The 19,374-nt window shown below is 43.3% G+C and overlaps 1 protein-coding gene across 1 annotated transcript in view; it reads right to left on the reverse strand.

Annotated features, from left to right (window-relative positions):
* The window catches only part of HGSNAT (heparan-alpha-glucosaminide N-acetyltransferase), a 48,484-nt gene extending 31,344 nt beyond the window's left edge, over positions 1–17,140 (reverse strand). The window contains exons 1-5 of the mRNA XM_081220960.1: positions 16,706–17,140; positions 9,426–9,541; positions 5,192–5,328; positions 4,853–4,974; positions 2,207–2,276 (exon numbers count right to left, since the gene is read on the reverse strand). Coding sequence (XP_081077086.1) covers positions 2,207–2,276; positions 4,853–4,974; positions 5,192–5,328; positions 9,426–9,541; positions 16,706–17,120 — 860 coding nt within the window. The 5' untranslated portion in view covers positions 17,121–17,140. The remainder of the gene's footprint in view (positions 1–2,206; positions 2,277–4,852; positions 4,975–5,191; positions 5,329–9,425; positions 9,542–16,705) is intronic.
* Between the last annotated feature and the right edge of the window lie 2,234 nt (positions 17,141–19,374).

Consider the following 19,374-nt stretch of genomic DNA (forward strand, 5'->3'; position numbering starts at 1 on the left):
AGCCACTACGGAGAACAGTATGGAGGTTCCTTAAAAAACTAAAAACAGAATTACCATATGACCCAGCAATCCCACTCCTGGGCATATACCCTGAGAACACCATAATTCAAAAAAAGGCATGTACCACAATGTTCATTGCAGCTCTATTTACAATAGCCACGACATGGAAGCAACCTAAGTGTCCATCGACAGATGAATGGATAAAGAAGATGTGGCACATATATAAAGTGTAATATTACTCAGCCATAAAAAGAAACGAATTTGAGTTATTTGTAGTGAGGTGGATGGACCTAGAGTCTGTCATACAGAGTGAAGTAAGTCAGGAAGAGAAAAACAAATACTGTATGCTAACACATATATACGGAATCTAAAAAAAAAGGTTCTGAAGAACCTAGGGGCAGGACAGGACTAAAGATACAGACGTAGAGAACGGACTTGAGGACACAGAGAGGGGGGAAGGGTAAGCTGGGACGAAGTGAGAGAGTGGCATGGACATATATACACTACCAAATGTAAAATAGATAGCTAGTGGGAAGCAGCCGCATAGCACAGGGAGATCAGCTTGTGCTTTGTGACCACCTAGAGGGATGGGATAGGGAAGGATGGGAGTGAGACGCAAGAGGGAGGAGATATGGGGATATTTGTATATGTATAGCTGATTCATTTAGTTATACAGCAGAAACCAACACACCACTGTAAAGCAATTATACTCCAATAAAGATGTTAAAAAAAGAAAACGATAAGGACTCTTTATTTTTAAACATACTGCAATTCTATTACCTCATTTAAGAATATTATCAACAATTCCTCAATATTTTCAAATAGCAAGTTCAATTTTCTTGTCTTTTTTACAGTTTAATTGCTCAAGTCAGTATTCAAACATGTTCCACATACCCATTGCTTATATTTTTAATTTCTTTTTTCCCTTATAACTCAACTCCCATTTCTAGTTTATCCAGCACTAATAACATCACCATCACATGAAAAACTTGAAAACAGAACCATCTAAGGAAAGGTAAAAGAAGATATTTAAAAATTAAAATTAAAAAAAGCACTTATTTTCTTGTACATGCTTGTTCCCCAAGTGAAAAGGAGAAAGACGCTGTATTCTTACTACTTTTTCAGATTCTTTTCTGGTTCAGACAAATCTGAACTTTCCTGGGCACACTAGAAAGTGATGGGGAAAGGTACAAGGCACTCTTGCTTTCCCCACAAGAGCTTTGTGCTCACAGGCTGCAAAGGGAGAATCACATGTAAAAGGAGTTCCAATTCCACAGTGGGGCAAGGTGGGATTCTTCTCTTTGCAAGAGTCTGATATCAGCTATCTACCACTTTAAACATCATGTAATAGATACATTCACATCCAAAGCACCAAATGAAAACACTCTAATAAACTGGAAGACCATTTACGTCTTATCACCAAAGTAATGCAACTCCTCTTTGCGGATTGCACTCCGTCCCTAAAGGGTCAGAGTGATAAACTCCCCAAAGGTGCAGGATTTCCCCGAGCCAGCAGGTTTTCTCTTCCAATTTGGATCCGGCTCACCAATAAAATCTCACGGTCTTTCCCGTAACCAGCTGAGCATGTGAAAATTCAATCTTATTCCTTTTAAGAGGAAAGACCTCCCCTTGGCAAGGTGACGTGCCAGGCCTGGGTCTATTTCACTTTCTCTTCCTTCTGCAGTCCGCAAATCCACTCACCAGAATCGTTGTTTACCAGGCAGGAGAAGGAATCCCCTCTCCAAGCTGGCCGACCCTAACCAAGGGAGAGTCCACCCTGAGGTCGGAGGTCCCCACCGCAGGAGCTGGGAAGCTGGACCAGAGGCGTGGCCTCTGGGTTCAGAGCCAAGAGGAGGAAGACAGTCAGTGTAGCAGCACCTCCCAAGACCATCACAGGCCTCTTGCATGCGCTACGTGGCAGGATGTGAGTCTGTCAGGAAGTGATTGCTCAAGTAGTTTCTTCCACATCGTCAGCCACGTGGGAGAATTGAAGGCAGAGAGCCATTCGCACTAGGTTATTATTTCCCTGAAGTCAGGGACCATCTCTTATTCGACACAGAATCCCTAATGCCTAGGACTACACTGGGCATGGTGGACACAGTCAGTTTTCATTTAATCCAGGAATAACGGTCAAACTACCCTTTCTGAATACAGTTATTCTGTGTTCTATTTTCCCCGGTGTGCCCCCCCCCCAACGCCGGCTTACCTCAGCGAGAACCTTAGAAAGGACACCACAATGATGAGCACCAGGCCGACAAGGAAAGCGACACTCACAGCTGCAAAAATAAAGAAAACGTATCATCACCAAAAGCTGTTGTGTCATCACAGTGAAGCTGTAAATGAAAAATGCAAACAGAATATGAAAAAGAATGTATATATACGTATAACTGAATCACTTTGCTGTATAGTAGAAATTAACACATTGTAAATCAACTATACTTCAATAAAACAAATTTTAAAATTAAAAAAAGAAAAAGGCAAACAAATAAAAATGGAAACATATGAAGGAAAAGCCTATATCCTTATGTGAAATTTCTTATTAACTGAGAATACTCTTCATGAGGGAAGCGCTAATTTTCATCATGAAAAATATCAAACGTACACAAAAGTACAGAGAACTGTACAATAAACCCACATATAGCCGTCACCTAGATTCCAGAATATCAAACATTGTCACTCTTGCTTCATCTACTACTACTACCCACCCTTTTTTTTTTCCCACCTGAAGTCTTTTAAGCAAATCCCAGACATCAAGCTATTTCATTCCCACATCTTCAGGATGTATGTCTATGTACGTCATGCAATTCTTACGTGACCCCCTGAGGAGGACACCGTATCTCTTCCGTAGGACACTACCGAAGACGCAAGGCCTCTTCTGGGTCACAAGAAGGCAGCAAGCAAACCCAAGTAACAAAATAACTGGCCGGTCCTCTTCGAAAGTGTCAAGGTCGTGAAAGACCAAGAAAGGCTGATTAGAGGCCATGAGGTTAGATTAGAGGAGGCCTGGGAGACCTGATCACTAAATGCTCTGTGGGACCCTGGACATGAAACGGACACGAGGACAACTGGAGAAATCTGAGAACTCCGCAGCTCAGTTAACAGCGCTGTGTGCATGAAGCTCCTGGTTTCAATCACTGTACATGGAATCACTGTACTGTGATTATATAGTTTAGGGGCTTAGGGGAAGCCGAGTGAAGGGTATATGGAAACCCTGTTTTGTAACATTTCTGTGAGTCTAAAACTATTTCAAAATTAAAAGTTTCTTAAGAATGGACCTTTTGCTGTATAAGCACCATGTCATACAAAATTAATAATTCCCTGGCTAACACTGAGTCCATATTCAAATTTTTCTAGTTGCCTCGAAAACGTGTGTTGTAGTCCATGTATTCAAATCAGGATCCAAGCAAGGCTCGCATCTTGCCTGCATTGTTAATGTGCCTTAAGCTCCATGCATTGGTCCACAGCCACTGACTTGATTTACACGAGGCTGGCTGTCTCCTATCAGGGCATCTCATTCGAGGTCTAGATCTGCCAGGACCCCTCGCCTGGTGTCACTGAACTTGCTCCTCTATCCTCCGTGCGTTCTGCAAATGGGAAGTTCGCTGTAAAGCCCTGGCCGAGAAGTCCCACTTCTCCGGCAGGAACGCTTCGCAGGTGCTGTGTCTTTCCCACCACGTCCCATCAGGAGCACCTCCTGCTTCAGACCTTGTGCCTGATGCCCGCGTTCAGCTGGTGAAGGCCTGTCCCCTCCTGTGTAAAGTTCCCCTTTCATTGGATGGTTCCATCCACTCACGGCTTTTGCCTAAATCAGTAACTTCAATGGGCGCTGCAAAATATTCTGCCACATTACTGGCTGGATTCCTTCTGTAAAGAATTTACCCTCATCATCTAGGACTATTTCGTTACCCTAAGATATAGTCAAAACAGGAAAGGCAGGAGAGATGATTCTGCCTTTACCAGGATCGTCAGTTAACACCAGGTGTCCTTGTTACCCCCAAAGGCAACCAAAATATTGCTTTTGTTGGGGGAGGGGGCCTTGTGCTTTTTAGCTTCATAGTGAACTCACTGGTTTTTGTATGTGCAACGTGTTTCCGTCAATTACATTCATTATTCTTTGAATGATTAAATCATCCCGCGTTGGCTCTTTCACATTGGCTCTTACCAGTGTTCTTCTGACAGTCTTCAACAGCGTCACTGTGGACAGTACTTACTGTTGGAACAGCCCCAGGGATTCCTGATACTATGTACCGGGGTCTGGGAGGGACAGATTTTCTCCAGTGGAGTTATTAGAGAACGAACGATCCCTCCTGAACCCAAGGGGACCTCTGGACAGTCAGAGACACATACAGGAAACACTGTACCCTAAATCCTAAAACAAAGAAAGACACCTGACAGTCAACTGTCTTATTTCTAGTTTCTTTCCACTGCATTAATTTTTTGGCTTATTTATACTTCATAATACAGTAAATAACAACTATGAGAATATGTTGATATATCAAATAATTTTTTGTATGTCACATAATTTTCTTAGTCTACACCAAGGACACAATAAATACATTATAAATATGCCATAACTCAGAGAGACAACCTATAATCCAGGATTTAAATTACCCGAAATGTCGCAAACAGTACTCAAAAACTAAAACCGTTGAAAATGCAAATTTACCAAGAGGGACTTCCCTGGTGGTCCAGTGGTTGAGACTCTGTGCTCCCAGTGCAGAGGGCCTGGGTTTGATCCCTGGTCAGAGAACTAGATCCCACATGCTACAACTAAGACCTGGAGCGGCCAAATAAATAAATAAATATTTATTTATTTATTTAAAATAAAAATCAACCAAGAGCATGTACGTACGAAGGTTACTGTCAACTGGCTTCTCATTAACGACCAGGTCACACGCAATTTCATTGACTCCATCATGGGTGTGCTTTACCAAGAGAGAATAGTTTCCAAATTCTCCAAATTTGTATTCCAGCCTACAAAGATTAGGTAAAATGAAGAAACATCATTAGGTTAGGAAATAAGCAGTTGGATGTTGGTAATGTCACCCAGGCAGAGTGATAGGCATTCCTGGGTGCAGACCAGGGAAGACACAGAAAGATATTTTGAAAGAAGAAGCTAAAACCCAAACAGGAAAAAAATAGTAGAGAGAAAGTACAGGTGTCAGTAGGTCACATCATAGCAGGTACGAACCTACAAACTTGCTTCTCCTCCGCAGTGTCATTAAGCTGCAGGATGGATCCGTGCTGGGTGCTCACAGCCACAGCCTCAATGCTGGGCTCCCCGGGTTTCCTGCTCTGGGAGACGTCGACCAGGACCTGGAGCAGGCACTACACGATCCAAGCACAGGCCAGGTGTTAGGGGTTTGACAGTCTGTGGTTGTTGGGTATCCAACTGAAGACCTGAGATAACTTTTCCTTCATGTTATAGAAAACTTTTACACTTCAATAATTTAGGTAAAATTTGCCTACATAACTAGGTGTTGCTATGGAACTACATAATCTTTATTCATAGGTACATTCTTCACATAATTAACAAATACAGCATCCCTTTAATCTTGCATTCTATGGTTTTACTTAATATTATTTAACAAATAAACATCCATGATTCTACCTAATTTGCATATTTATAATTTTTAATGGTTGCATTATATTCCATCAAATACTATCGCTATGAATACTCAGGCCGCTTTCAAAGCTCGTTTTATCTTTTTGTATATAACTTATATAAATTATATTGTTTTGGAAGATATATAATTTAATTATATGATATATAATAATATAAATCTACTTATATTTATAATTTATAAAAATTATATTGTTTTAAGAGATCTACACATGATGTTCTTATTCCTTTAAATTCTTTCCCTAAGACAAATTTCCAAAAATGAGATTACTGGATTAAAAAAATAATCATTTTAATGGTTCTTGTTACACGTGGCCAAATAGCACTCACATAAGAAAAATTACAGTAGATTTATTTCTCATCAGCCTTACCAGGACTTCATATCATTCTTCCTTTTGTTCAGGTACTAGGTGTTTATGATACCACAGCATTAAGATTACATTTCAAATTATAAGTAGGTTAAATAATTCAATTTTCTTTTGCTCTTTTATGTTCCTTATGGTGTGAACCACCTGGTAGACACTCAATTCCCTCAAACAGAATCTTAGAAATCTGTCCTCGTACACTGTAACATTAAACTTCTAACTCCCTCAAACGCTTCCCCACTCTAGTGCTTTCATCTTATTATGTTGCTGTTTTTAAAGTTTTACAGAGTCATACTACTCTGGTTTGTTATTTCTTCTATTGCTTCATGAGTTTAACAATGTATTCTGCATTTTTTAGTATTTGTTAAATTTGTGGGTTTTTTTTTTTTACTTGAATCCACTTGGGGTATTTGATAGATGGTATCCCATAATTCTAAATACCTTTCCCATGGTTTTAGCTGTTAAATTCTTAAGTAAATTAGATTCTACTTCTTATACTTTGTTTGGCCCGTTGGTCTTCATTTCTCTTTTTTGGCTACGTTCACGACCGTGCTCTGTGATACTTCTTATCTGCTACAGCAAGTCTCCGTACCGTCCGTTCTCCTTTTGGGTCATCCTCTGATTCTCTTGCACACTTACTTTTTCATAGACATTTTGGAATTATTTTTATGCAGCTGCCATAAAGTATCCACAAGCAATTGTGTTGAATGTATAAACTAATTTGGGAAGTATTGCCATTTTTCCTGTGTTTAGGTGTCACATCATTGTGCATTGGCTATTTCTCCATTTAGCCTATAATTTTCCCATTAAAATTGTATCATTGTCCATATATATGACCTCTTATAGATTCTTCAAGATGAAAATATAAGTCATCATAAATCTCTCAATATGCCAACTTATTCTACCTGATAATTTATTTAAGATTTTTACACCCACATTAATTAGAAAGATTGACCTGCATTTTCTGTCATGTCTTGGCTAGATTTTAAGATCAACACCCTGCAGAATGAATCAGATATCAAGCCACCATTTTTTTTATTGTTGTTATATTTAGGGTCAGTTTACATAGATTAAGAGTTATTTATTATTTGAAAATGCAGGAAAAAATGACCTATTTTTAGGTAGAGAAATTCATTACAACTCTCCAGATTTCTTAATCAGTTGCTGATCTATTTATGTCCTCAATTTCTTGAATCAATCTTCATATTATATTTTTTGAAGGAAATCAATCAATTTTTGTACTTTAAATTGATCAGTCTTAACTGTTCATTGGACCATAATTATTTTAATTTCTGTTGACATATAATTTCTAATTTTATTAATTTCCATTATTCCCTTAAATGTATCAATAATTTATCAATTGTGTGACTTTTATTTATTTTTTAATTTTTAAAATTTTTATTGGAGTATTGTTGATTTACAATGCTGTGTTAGTTTCAGGTGTACAGCAAAGTGAATCAGTTATACGTATACGTATATCCACTCTTTTTCTTCTTTTAGATTATTTTCCCCTGTAGGGCATTACAGAGTATGTGTGACTTTTATTTTAGAAAACCATCTCTTGGCTCATTCTTATTCCCATTTTTTTTCTCATTTTGCAGTTTCCATAGTTACTGGTTTTTTGTTGTTGTTGTTTTGTTTTTCAGTATGCGGGCCTCTCACTGCTGTGGCCTCTCCCGTTGCAGAGCACAGGCCCCGGATGCGCAGGCTCAGCGGCCATGGCTCACGGGCCCAGCCGCTCCGCGGCATGTGGGATCTTCCCGGACCGGGGCACGAACCCATGTCCCCTGCATCGGCAGGCGGACTCTCAACCACTGCGCCACCAGGGAAGCCCCATAGTTACTATTTTTATTGCTTCCTTTTTTCTTGTTTGGATGATGACACTGCTTTCCAAAACCTTGAGATCCTTACTCAGTAGCTTTTCATTTCCCCTTTTCTTCCTGATTAACATAAAGCAGGATTGGAAAGGAAAGCCGACACACTCTGAAGCTAGAGCGAGGGGTGCCATGTGACAGCGGGGGGACCTGGGATAAAGTCACTTTCCTGCTCTTAATCTCAGCATCACCATCTGCAGAATCCAGGTATTTCCTGGATTGCTGTGAGGATTAAATGAGCTATAACGTATCTAAAACACAGAGCAGGCCCTCAGTAAACAGCAGCTGCAACTTGTATTAACATCATCTTTACTGTTAGAAACATTTAGACACAAATTTTCATAAGAATTGCTTTGGCCAGGTCAAAGATTTTTCTATGACTTTTACGTCTGTGTTCTCTCTCCTATTAGTTTGTTTTTGTTATGCAGAGATATGAAATCGCAGAAAGTATAATCTCTGCCGTTTGTGTTTAGTCTCGTTTGACAACACATGATTGATGTTTTGTTAAAGACATTACAGATATTTTTGAAGTTATCGATTTTTTCTACTTAATTTAACGTCCTTTTAGTTCCCTCTTGTGATAAGCCTTTTCTTGGTCTTGACCTACCTTTTTAATATTACTGATGTTCTGTGTTTCACTTAACTTTACAGGAGGTGACACGTACTGCTCCATCATCTTCTAGCGGATACCCACACTGGGGACTTTTAAAATTTGTTTTCTTTTTTAAAAAGCTATTTACACTAAACAGGTCACTATCCATTAAAATTCCTCCTCTGAAGGTGGTATATTGAAGCTCTTAATTTGGAAGTAAAGACTGTTTCATTTTACATGGAAGAATAGCCAGGTCCTTAAAAAGCAACAAGGTCTAGCATAGGAGCAACACCTTCAGATAAAATCCTTTATCGTCAGGAGGGTCTCAGCATAAGCCTCCCGTGGCCCTCACCGCCCCGCCCTGCCCCCCGGTGTCTCACTCCTTCCTTCTCTGGTCCAGCAGGAGGGTTACGCAGTGGGCAGAGGAGTCAAAACACATCTATTACTTCAGGCTTCATAAGGGATCAAACTGAATGGACTCCAAAAGGGAGTGGGAATATCCTGCTGAGACCCCGTCCTAGTGCATCACCCCTCTGCAACTTGAAAACCAGTGGTGTGGCTGCCCTGTCACACTCTAGGCGCCTTGATGAATGGCTCTGAGGGTACAGGCTATAAGAGGTGCCAGAAATGAGCAAGTGGCCCGGATCTGGTTTATGCTCTTATTGTGGAATGAAAGGATGCTTGTCACATTAAAAGAAAACGAAAAACAAAAAAAACATGTCTATCAATTTTGCTCATCACAGAAACTGGTTTGAACAAGATGGGTAGGGAAAAGATTAAAGAAAAAGGATGCTGCCCATTGCTAGGCATGCTCCGTGATGGAATTTCTTCTGAGTCTTTGTCGAGCCTGTTTGTTTCCTCACCTGTAAGGCTGAAGCTAACATGTGAAGGGCTTCAGGTCTGACAGCACTGGGGCCATATCAAACGAGCCCCAAAGCAGACACAACTGTGAGCAAGCACGCGGCACCTACGTGATAACAGCGATCGAGATTCCAGTAGACCGTCAAGTTTGTCCCAGGCAGTTCATTACGGATGAGCAGCAAAGCCTGGTCCATCTTCAGCTCCAAGCGCCTTTTTTTCCCTAAGTCTGGTAAGAATTAGAAAAAGAAAAAGAAAAAGAAAAAGAAGGCACCTGAAAGATGTGTGTCAGAGACAAAGTGCATCAGAGTGGAAAGTGGCTTCCCAGGAGCACTTCTCAAAGGCCTCGGGTCTCTTGTCCCTCATGCCATGTCCACACGGATGTGCACATGCACACACGCACCCAGCTCCCTTCCACACACATGCCTCTACTACAAACAAGGATTCAGTCAACACCATTCGCATCTTACAGTCACCAAGGACTAAGGTGTGAGGGGCACCAAGTTTAGTTGTTTCCATGCAACTTCTATTTGATAATATGACAACCTCATGAGCTAGGTATTTTCTCCATCCTATGGATGAAGAAATGAAGGCTCACAAAAATTACATAACTGCCATGGCCAGAGTTTTTCAGTGACATCACTGACGTGAACCCAATCTGCGTGATTCCGAAGCTCCAACTTTCCTGGCCCACATCACTCAGCTCTGAGCTGGGATGGACAGCTCTTAAGACCTGCAGGACCCCAGACTAGGGAGTCAGGACGCGCAGAGCAGCGGTGTTCCTGGGGGATATGCACGCCCTTTACAGTCCGAGAAGCTCTGCCTGATGTCACTTTTGTTTGGAGTTCTGCATCTCCTGGTTTCCATGGCAGACGTGAGGCGGGGAAGGAGAGAGGGTAAGTTTGAAGGGCAGAAAGAGCCACTGCTCCATATTCCCTGGGCTTAGAGCTCATCACTTTTACCAGATGCTCTTAGGGTACCATAAGGATGATGCATCTTCTACCTTTCAGTCTGCCAATTTGGTAGGAAAACAGTGAACTATTATTGGCTAAAGTTAAAGCAAAGTGTTTCATCCAGATCAACTGGGCCATTTATATCTGTTATATTATGTGAAAGAGAAATTACCATCTAGCCTCTAGGCAAAAGAAAAAAAGGGAAACTTTAATTTAATTTTTTATTTTATACTGGAGTCTAGTTGATTTACAATGTTGTGTTAGTTCCAGGTGTAGAGCAAAGTGATTCCATTATACATATGTCCATACATATATCCATTCTTTATTTTTTAAATTAATTAATTAATTTGGTTGCACTGGGTCTTAGTTGCAGCAGGCGGCCTCCTTAGTTGCAGCTTGCCAGCTCCTTAGTTGCAGCACGTGGGCTCCTCAGTTGTGGCAGGTGGGCTCCTTAGTTGTGGCATGCGAACTCTTAGTTGCGGCATGCATGTGGGATCTAGTTCCCTGACCAGGGATCGAACCCAGGCCCCCTGCATTGGGAGCACAGAGTCTTATCCACTGCGCCACCAGGGAAGTCCCCATATATCCATTCTTTTTCAGATTCTTTTCCCATATAGCTTATTACAGAATACTGAGTCCCCCGTGCTATACAGTAGGGCCTTGTTAATTATCTATTATATATACATACATATAGTAGTGTGTATATGCTAATCCCAAACTCCTAATTTATTCCTCCCCACACACATTTCCCCTTTGGTAACCATGTTTGTTTTCAAAGTTTGTGAGTCTGTTTCTGTTTTGTAAATAAGTTCATTTGTATCATTTATTTTTAGATTCCACATATAAGTGATATCATATGATATTTGTCTTTGTCTGACTTACTTCACTTAGTATGATAATCTCTAGCTGCATCCATGTTGATGCAAATGGCATTATTTCATTCTTTTTTATGGCTGAGTAATACTCCATTGTATATATATACCACATCTTCTTTATCCATTCCTCTGTTGATGGACATTTAGGTTGCTTCCATGTCCTGGCTATTGTAAATAGTGCTGCAATGAACACTGGGGTGCATGTGTCTTTTCAAATTATGTTTTTTTCCAGATATATGCCCAGGAGTGGGATTGCTGGATCATATGGTAGCTCTATTTTTAGTTTTTTAAGGAACCTCCATACTGTTCTCCACAGTGGTTGTAACAATTTACATTCCCACGAACAGTGTAAGTGTTAAGGGAAACTATTTAATAACACAACCAGAAAGGTAATAATCTAGCCTCTTTAATTTTGTAATATGAAAGCTTAATTCAGGGCTCCCCAGTACCTCATCTGGTTAATTCAGAAAATTCTTCACTGCAGCCAGCCTAAATCCCTCATTTTTAGCGTTTCTCCTAATTTACCCTTATTTAGCTCTCAGTGAAGACAAAACACAGAGTATGTAACTTTTAATAATCTACTGAAGCTTTTTTTCCCCTCCAGGCTAAGCAAAGCTCTATCAATCACTTCTTCTGTTCTTTGGTCGCCCTATGGCGAGCGGCCAGCAGAAGCAGCATTTGAGACCAGGAGTATAACATGGTGGGTTAAGTGTGTGGACTCCACGTTGGGCCAACTTGAATCTGGACCCCACCCTGCCTCAGCGTCCTCATCAATAAATTAGGGGTCATAACAGTGTGTGCTTCGGACGATTGCTGGGGAGGCTAAAATTGATAACACAAGCAAAGTGCTTGACATAGAACCTCAATCAAAGTAAGTGTTCAACAAATGATGATTATAATGCTCTGGGCCACATCCAACCAATGCAGGGGACAACAGGGGCTTCGTCAGAATCAGGAACATGTGGTTAAGTATTTTGAAAAGTTGTTTCTTCTCTTTTCATTTAACCTTATTTCCAATTCCCCCCATTCCCCTTTTTTCCAATTATAAGAAATGATGCTATATCCTATATAAAAATGGCGCTATAGACATCTGAAAATCAACATGCTCTTCTTTCAACATAGTTCCTTAAGAATGAACTTCCAGGAGTGAAATTTTCAACCAAAAATAGCTTTTTAAATAGTTTTTGATATGTTTAGCCAAATTCCTCTCCCAATTTAATTGTGCCAGTTTACAAAGACAACTGTGGTGTTCATCAGCTCCCAGGTGACACCGAAAACGACACACTTACTGTGCTCCAGGTCCCAACAGCCTCGTGAAACAGCTGCTGGTGTCTCCAGCCTCCAGATGAGGTATGGGAGGCCTGGAGAGGTCACCCACCAGAATGACTCACCAGTCTGGCCAGCACCTAACCTCTATGCTCCCAGTCTCCTGAGACTAAGCAGATCTGTTCCCTAGCAGCTGGGCCAGTTTAATTTTTTCCCTTGCTTTTTAGCCTGATGTATAGAAAATATAATTTCCTTATTATTTTAGTTCTGAACTAACAATTAGCAAGTTCGAACATGTTTTCCAAATGTTGACTATCAGTACTTTCCTTTCCTGTGAATTGTTGGAATGTTTATTTAACCACTTAGCCCCTGTGATATTAAATCCTTTGACATACTTGTCATAATGTTTTCAAGTATTTCTCTTTTTCATTTCCCTTGTTCAGGTTTGAGAGCCTCCATCTGCAAATTTATCACTAGCTGTTGACCTTTTCCTCCATAATTGTTCTATACAGCATCATCCCTTCGGAGCTGTAGTAACTACTGTTTTTATTCATACTTCTATGAGTCTTCAGTGGTGGGTGGAATATGGTTCTTGTTTCATGCTTAGTTTTTCCATGTGAATTTCAGACTTTGAAAGTTCTTAATTGTCATCAATATTATTTTATATAAGGTTGTATGAAGGGTTAATGCTAGCTGAACATCAGAATTACCTGGCAAGCTAAAAAACCCACAAAACCAGACTTCCCTGGTGGTGCAGTGGTTAAGAATCCGCCTGCCAATGCAGGGGACAGGGGTTCGAGCCCTGGTCCAGGAAGATCCCACATGCCGCGGAGCAACTAAGTCCGTGCGCCACAACTGCTGAGCCTGCGCTCTAGAGCCCAGGAGCCACAACTACTGAGCCCACATGCCACAGCTACTGAAGCCCGTGTGCCTAGAGCCCGTGCTCCACAACAAGAGAAGCCACCGCAATGAGAAGCCCGCACATTGCAATGAAGAGTAGCCCCCACTCGCTGCAACTAGAGAAAGCCCGCATGCAGCAACAAAGGCCGAACACGGCCAAAAATAAAATATAAATAAATAAATAAAATAATAACATTAACAAATTAATAAATAATTTAAAAATAAAACAAAACCAATGCCCTGGCTCCACCCCAGACCTATTAAATCAGAATCTCTGCCCAACCAGTATGATTTATTTTTTGTATTTTTTAAATTGAGGTATAGCTGATTTACAATATACTAGTTTCAGGTGTACTACATAGTGATTCAAAAGTTTTATAGATTATACTCCATTTAAAGTTACGATAAAATATTGGCCATATTCCTCATGCTATACAATATATCCTTGTAGTTTATTTTCTACATAGCAGTTTGTATCTCTTAATCCTCTACCCTCATTCTTGCCCCTCCCCCTTTCCTTTCCCCACTGGTAACCACTAGTTTGTTCTCTATATCTGTGAGTCTATTTCTGTTTTGTTATATTCATTCGTTTTATTTTTAGATTCCACATATAAATTACAACATACAGTATTTGCCTTTCTCTGACTTATTTCACTTAGCATAATACCCTCTAGTTCCATCCATGTTACTGCAAATGGCATTATTTCATTCTTTTTTATGGCTGAGTAATATTCCATTGTATATATGTACCACATCTTTATCCATTCATCTGTTGATGGACACTTAGGTTGCTTCCATATCTTGGCTATTGTAAACAATGCTGCTATGAACACTGGGTGCACGTATCTTTTTGAATTAATGTTTTCATTTTCTTCAGTTACATACCCAGGAGTGGAATTGCTGGATCATATGGCAGTTCTATTTTTAGTTTTTTGAGGAACCTCCAAACTGTTCTCCATAGTGGCTGCACCAATTTACATTCCCACCAACAGTGTAGGAGGGTTCCCTTCTCTCCACACCCTCATCAACACTTATTATCCTCCCCAAGACAACAGCAACAGACACTGTGAGTGTAAGGCCAGAGGATTCTGACACCTTTGTACCTTTTTGCATTATTTGAGCATTTTTTTAAAAAAACCAATGAGTCTGTGGGATTAGCAGATGCAAACTATTATATATAGAATGGATAAGCAACAAGGTCCTACTATAGAGCACAGGGAACTATATTCAGTATCCTGTGATAAACCACAACGGAAAAGAATATGAAAAAGAACGTATATATACGTATAACTGAATCATTTTGCCATATAGCAGAAATTAACACATTATAAATCAGCTATCGTTCAATACAATGAATTTTTTAAAAACCCAATGAATCTGTAGTCTGTATCACTCACACACACACACACACACACACAAACACAAAGGACAAAATTCCTAAGCCATCCAATATGACGCCGAAATTGAAACTGATGCTCAGTTTCTAGAAAAAACTGCCAACAGCTGAACTTATAAATACCAGGACAGGGACTTCCCTCGTGGCGCAGTGGTTAAGACTCCGCGCTCCCAATGCAGGGGGCCCGAGGTTCCATCCCTGGTCAGGGAACTAGATCCCACATGCATGCTGCAACTAAGAGTTTGCATGCCGCAACTAAGAGTTTGCATTCCACAACTAAGGAGCCCGCCTGCCGCAACTCGCCCTGCGCAACCAAATAAGTAAATAAATATTAAAAATATATATACCAGGGAAGCCTCAAGAAGCATTACATACAACAGACAATTCCTTCTTCTTGTCTACAATGTCTTGGTGAGGAAATAAACGAAACAAAGTCACGTTTCAATAGTGCCCAAGTAACTGTACTGCTCGCATATTAGGCTTTTACTTCATTTCCAAATATTTAATTTCTGGTTCTAGCTCCCTGCTCGTGTCTTTGCTGAGCATATTTTAAAAGACATAGTCTACTTATTTTTTTTTTTCTTTTAAGTAAACTTGAGTCCACAAATCATATAAAGGTGGAGGTCTTAGTAGGAATCTGTCCCGCCCAAATTTGGCCTCCAGGTGGCACTAAAAGCCTGGCTGACTTGGCAACACGGCTCTGTGAAGGTTCTGGAGTGGATGGCTTCAGAACGGTACTTAGTACGCTCTCCCTCACTACACAGAATCACTGCTTAGAAACTTACCTTTTTCCTACAATAATTATCAGTTTTAACTGATGCTAAAGCACAAAAATAGAGCGTTGTACAGGATCTGTCCCTGACAAGTTGTGACAGGGCAGATTATGTAACCCCTTGAGGTCTGTTCCTCGATTATAAAAGGGAGGGAGTGACGAGACTGAGCTCGGGGGCGGGGGAGACACTGTATTAAACGTAATCAGCTAAGATGCTTTTTCAAAATTGATTTTGTCTTCTCCCTACAACATTTTGATTGAGGAGGAGGGGCAGTTTGGACCACACACGCTGACACCAAAACCCCCGCGTTCTGATACAAAGGTGATGATGGGATGACGGGAGCAGAGGCAAGTGGCCCCCAGCTCCCCAGGTGATAAGGAGACCTTCCCCAGCACTGACCGAACCGGGTTTGCTGCCCTTGGCTGATCCCACCACCTTCGACCACAGCATCCCCTGGGGAGGGCTTGGGACTGAGATCTTCTAGGGCCCCGGGTCCTCGTCCAAGGGGTCTAGCGGTAGGCCCTGGAATTTGCCTTTTTTTTCCCACTTCCCTGGCGAGCTCGGAGACCAGGCAAGCTGGGGAAACGCTCGCTGAGCCGAGGTTCAGCTCTCCTCTCCTCCCTGCCGGACATGAGCACTGCCCCCGCCGAGCCCTCCCAGGCCGCCGACCTCGCCCGGGGCCCCCCTGCAGACCGCGACCCCGGCGCTCCGCCCGTCACCATGGAAGCGGAACAACCCAGCGGGCCGGGGAGGCTCGCTCGAGATCCGACACCGCGCCTCGGCCGCCAGCTCCCGAGCCCGCCGCCTCCCGCGCGCTCCCGCTGCGCCCCCGGCCCGAGCCGCGGTGACCCCGGAGCCCAGCGCAGCCGAGCCGGCCTCTCCGTCCCGCCGCGCACGGGGCTGCGCGCTCAGGCCGCGGCTCCGGCAGGTTCTCCGCAACTCCTCCGTGCGGCGGACAGAGCGGGGCGCCGGCCCGGCTCCGATCAGCTTTGCATTCGGGGGCGACAGGTCTCCCGGTCAAAGGCACTCGATGAAGCCCGAGGAGGGCCACTCCCGCCCTCCTGCGTCCTCCTGCGGGTCGGCCTCCGTGCAAGAGCCCCGGCCCCGCCACGACAGCGCAGCGGAAACGACACGCGAGTTCTGGGCGCTGCTCCTCCCGAGCTGTCCCGCGCGCCGCCCCGGGGAGGGGACAGTCGCCGCCCCGCGGGCCCGGCCGGAGGGCGCACTCACCTGACGTCGGGGAGCCGCCGGGGGCCAGCAGCGCGGCGCTCAGCACGGACGCGGCCAGCAGCAGCGCGGCCAGTGCCCGGCCTGCGCCCCCCGCCCCGCTCATGCCGCCTGCTGCCCCCGCGCCGCCGCCGCCGCCGCCGCCGCACTCCCGGAACCCGCGCTGCCCGGCCGCACACGGCCGCGCGCCCGTCATCGCCCGGCGCTCGGCCCCGGGGGCGGCGCGCGAGCCACCGCGGGGGCGGGGCGGGGGCGGGTCTTCCGGGGGAGGGGAGCTCAGCGCGCCCGGAGCCGCTGCACAGGGTTTTGCTTTTTTGTTTTTTTTTGTCCTGAGGAGAGACGCGTGGTGTCGGGAAAAGAGGGCCCCGCAGGCCCCGAGCCGCCGCTCCGCGGTCCCTCGCCACCCGCTGAGCGACATTCCGCTGAATCCCTGCGTCCAGCCATTCGCCATACAAACGGATGTTAGTGTCCTCTGTCCACTGTTCTCAGTCCCAGCCCCCAAGGCGTTTGCTATCCAGAGGGAGAGTTGCGACATGAAAGCCATAAAAGCCACCGTGTGTTACCACCACTTGGAAGAGCTGGTTGCCAGTCCCGGATGAAGTTAAAGGCTCGCAGGCACGATGTCCCCGCGGTTACACTCCTAGCTTTGCGCCCGGGGAAACGATCATACGCATGAAAGGCAGATCCAGTCATTCTTGAGGCGGAGTGGTTTGAAACTGCAAGAACCTGTAAATGATCTAAATGTCCATCAGTGGAGAAAATGGATGAATTGTGGTGTAATGCATACGGCAGTAGAAATGATCTAGACTTACCTGTGTCCACACGGATGAATCTCAAAAATAAGGCTGAGGGGGAAATGCAAGTTGCAGAAGTATCTTTGTAATATCATACATAAAGTGTAAAGCCAAGCAAAATAGATATGTTGTTTAGGCTTATATGCATGTGTAATAAAAGTATAAAGATACATATGGAAAGTTAAACACTGAATTTAAGCCGTGGCTGGGAATAGGGAGGAAGCACAATGTTGAAGGCCAGCTTCACGGTGGGCTTCAGCCAGCGAAGTTATTGCTTAGGTAGGGTGATAGATTTATGCGTGCTCTCTATATTATTTTTTATACTTCTCTGTATATTGAATGACTTGATAACTTTGTAAAGCTACAATACAGTGTGATGAGTGCTATGTTCATAGAAGGACAAGACGCTAAGATAGCATTTGATGGAAGCACCTAAGCTAGTCTGGGAAGCCTCCCAGGAGGACTGACATTTAAACTGAGTCCTGAGGGATGTGAGCCAGGAGAAGGGAGGAAGAGCGTTCCTAACTGAAGGAACAGCCTTTGCAAAGGCTCAGAGAAAGCACGTCTCAGTGCAGGAACTGAAAGCGACCCAGTGTGACGGAAGCAGAATTCTGTGAGGGGAAGGAGGAGACAGGAGGTGAGCCTGACAATAGAGTTGAGTTTAGGCTTCTTCTTAAGGACAGTAGCAAGCTGTTGAAGAGTTTTACGGTGGAGATAACTTTCAGGAAAGTCATGGTCATGAACTATCTAATAAAGGTCAGTCACATGGGTTTTCTCAGAGAAAACAAACCTCTGTGCCTGAAGGTCAAGAAGAAGTTCAGTGACTCCTTTTTCCCTGCTTGCCCGGCCCCACTGTTCAAAATCCCAGGAGCTGAGGGACACTGGTGTATAAGGAGTGTGACAAGACCATCGCCAACTAGACATCTGCTGTCCAACAGCTTCTCTGGTCCCCACAAAACCAGAATGGGCCACAGGGCCCCTTGGGTGGATGTGCCCTTCCCTGCTTCCTCTTCGAGGATGGCTCTTTCAGCTCTGTCACAATCCTCCGTGCCCAGAAGAATCTTGAATTCCTGTCTTAGGGCTGAGCATGGCTGGTCCCTCTACCGAGAACACCCCTCCCCCGACACCTCACAGACCCTCCCTCACTTCATTCAGGTCTCAGCTCACCTGTTACCTTCTTCCCCAATACCCCTATTTAAAACGAAAACATTCTCTATCCCTGTGTCCTGCTATATCTGCTTTGTTTTTCATTCTACTCATCTCTAGCTGACATTATAATGTGTATTTGTTGTTCTGCTTCCTTTGCACTAGAATGTAAGATCCATGAAGGCAAAGAGTTTGTCCTGAGGGCAAGAACCTTCTCTGTTAAGCTATAATGCACAATAAACAGACACCCAGTCTTGTGGCTTATTTCGGCAAAAGTTCATGTCTTGCTCACATTCATGTCCAGTGCTTCATCTCAACAGGAGCTTCTACCATGACTGCAGCCGTGGAGAAATAATGTAGCAAATCCTACACTGGCTCCTGCCCAGGAGACATGCCTGTGACTGGCATTCACTGGCCAAAGCAGGTCATATGATTCCAATGTGACAAACACATGCAGAAATAAAATTGGACAAAATTCAACATCTATTCAACTCTCAACAAAATAGGAATAGAAGGCAACTTCCTCAATCTGATAAATGGCATCTATGAAAAACTTACAGCTAACATGACACTTGAAAGACAATATTTTTTGCCTAGAATCAAGAACAAGGCAAGGATATCTGCCTTAACCACGTCTACTCAACACTGTCCTAGGGGTCCCAGTCAGTGCAATAAGGCAAGAAAAAGAAATTAAAAGCACATAAATTGGCTTTGTTCAAACATGACATGATT

This window comes from Mesoplodon bidens, assembly GCF_964165515.1.
Source record: "Mesoplodon bidens genome assembly, chromosome: 20".
Lineage (NCBI taxonomy): Eukaryota > Metazoa > Chordata > Mammalia > Artiodactyla > Ziphiidae > Mesoplodon > Mesoplodon bidens.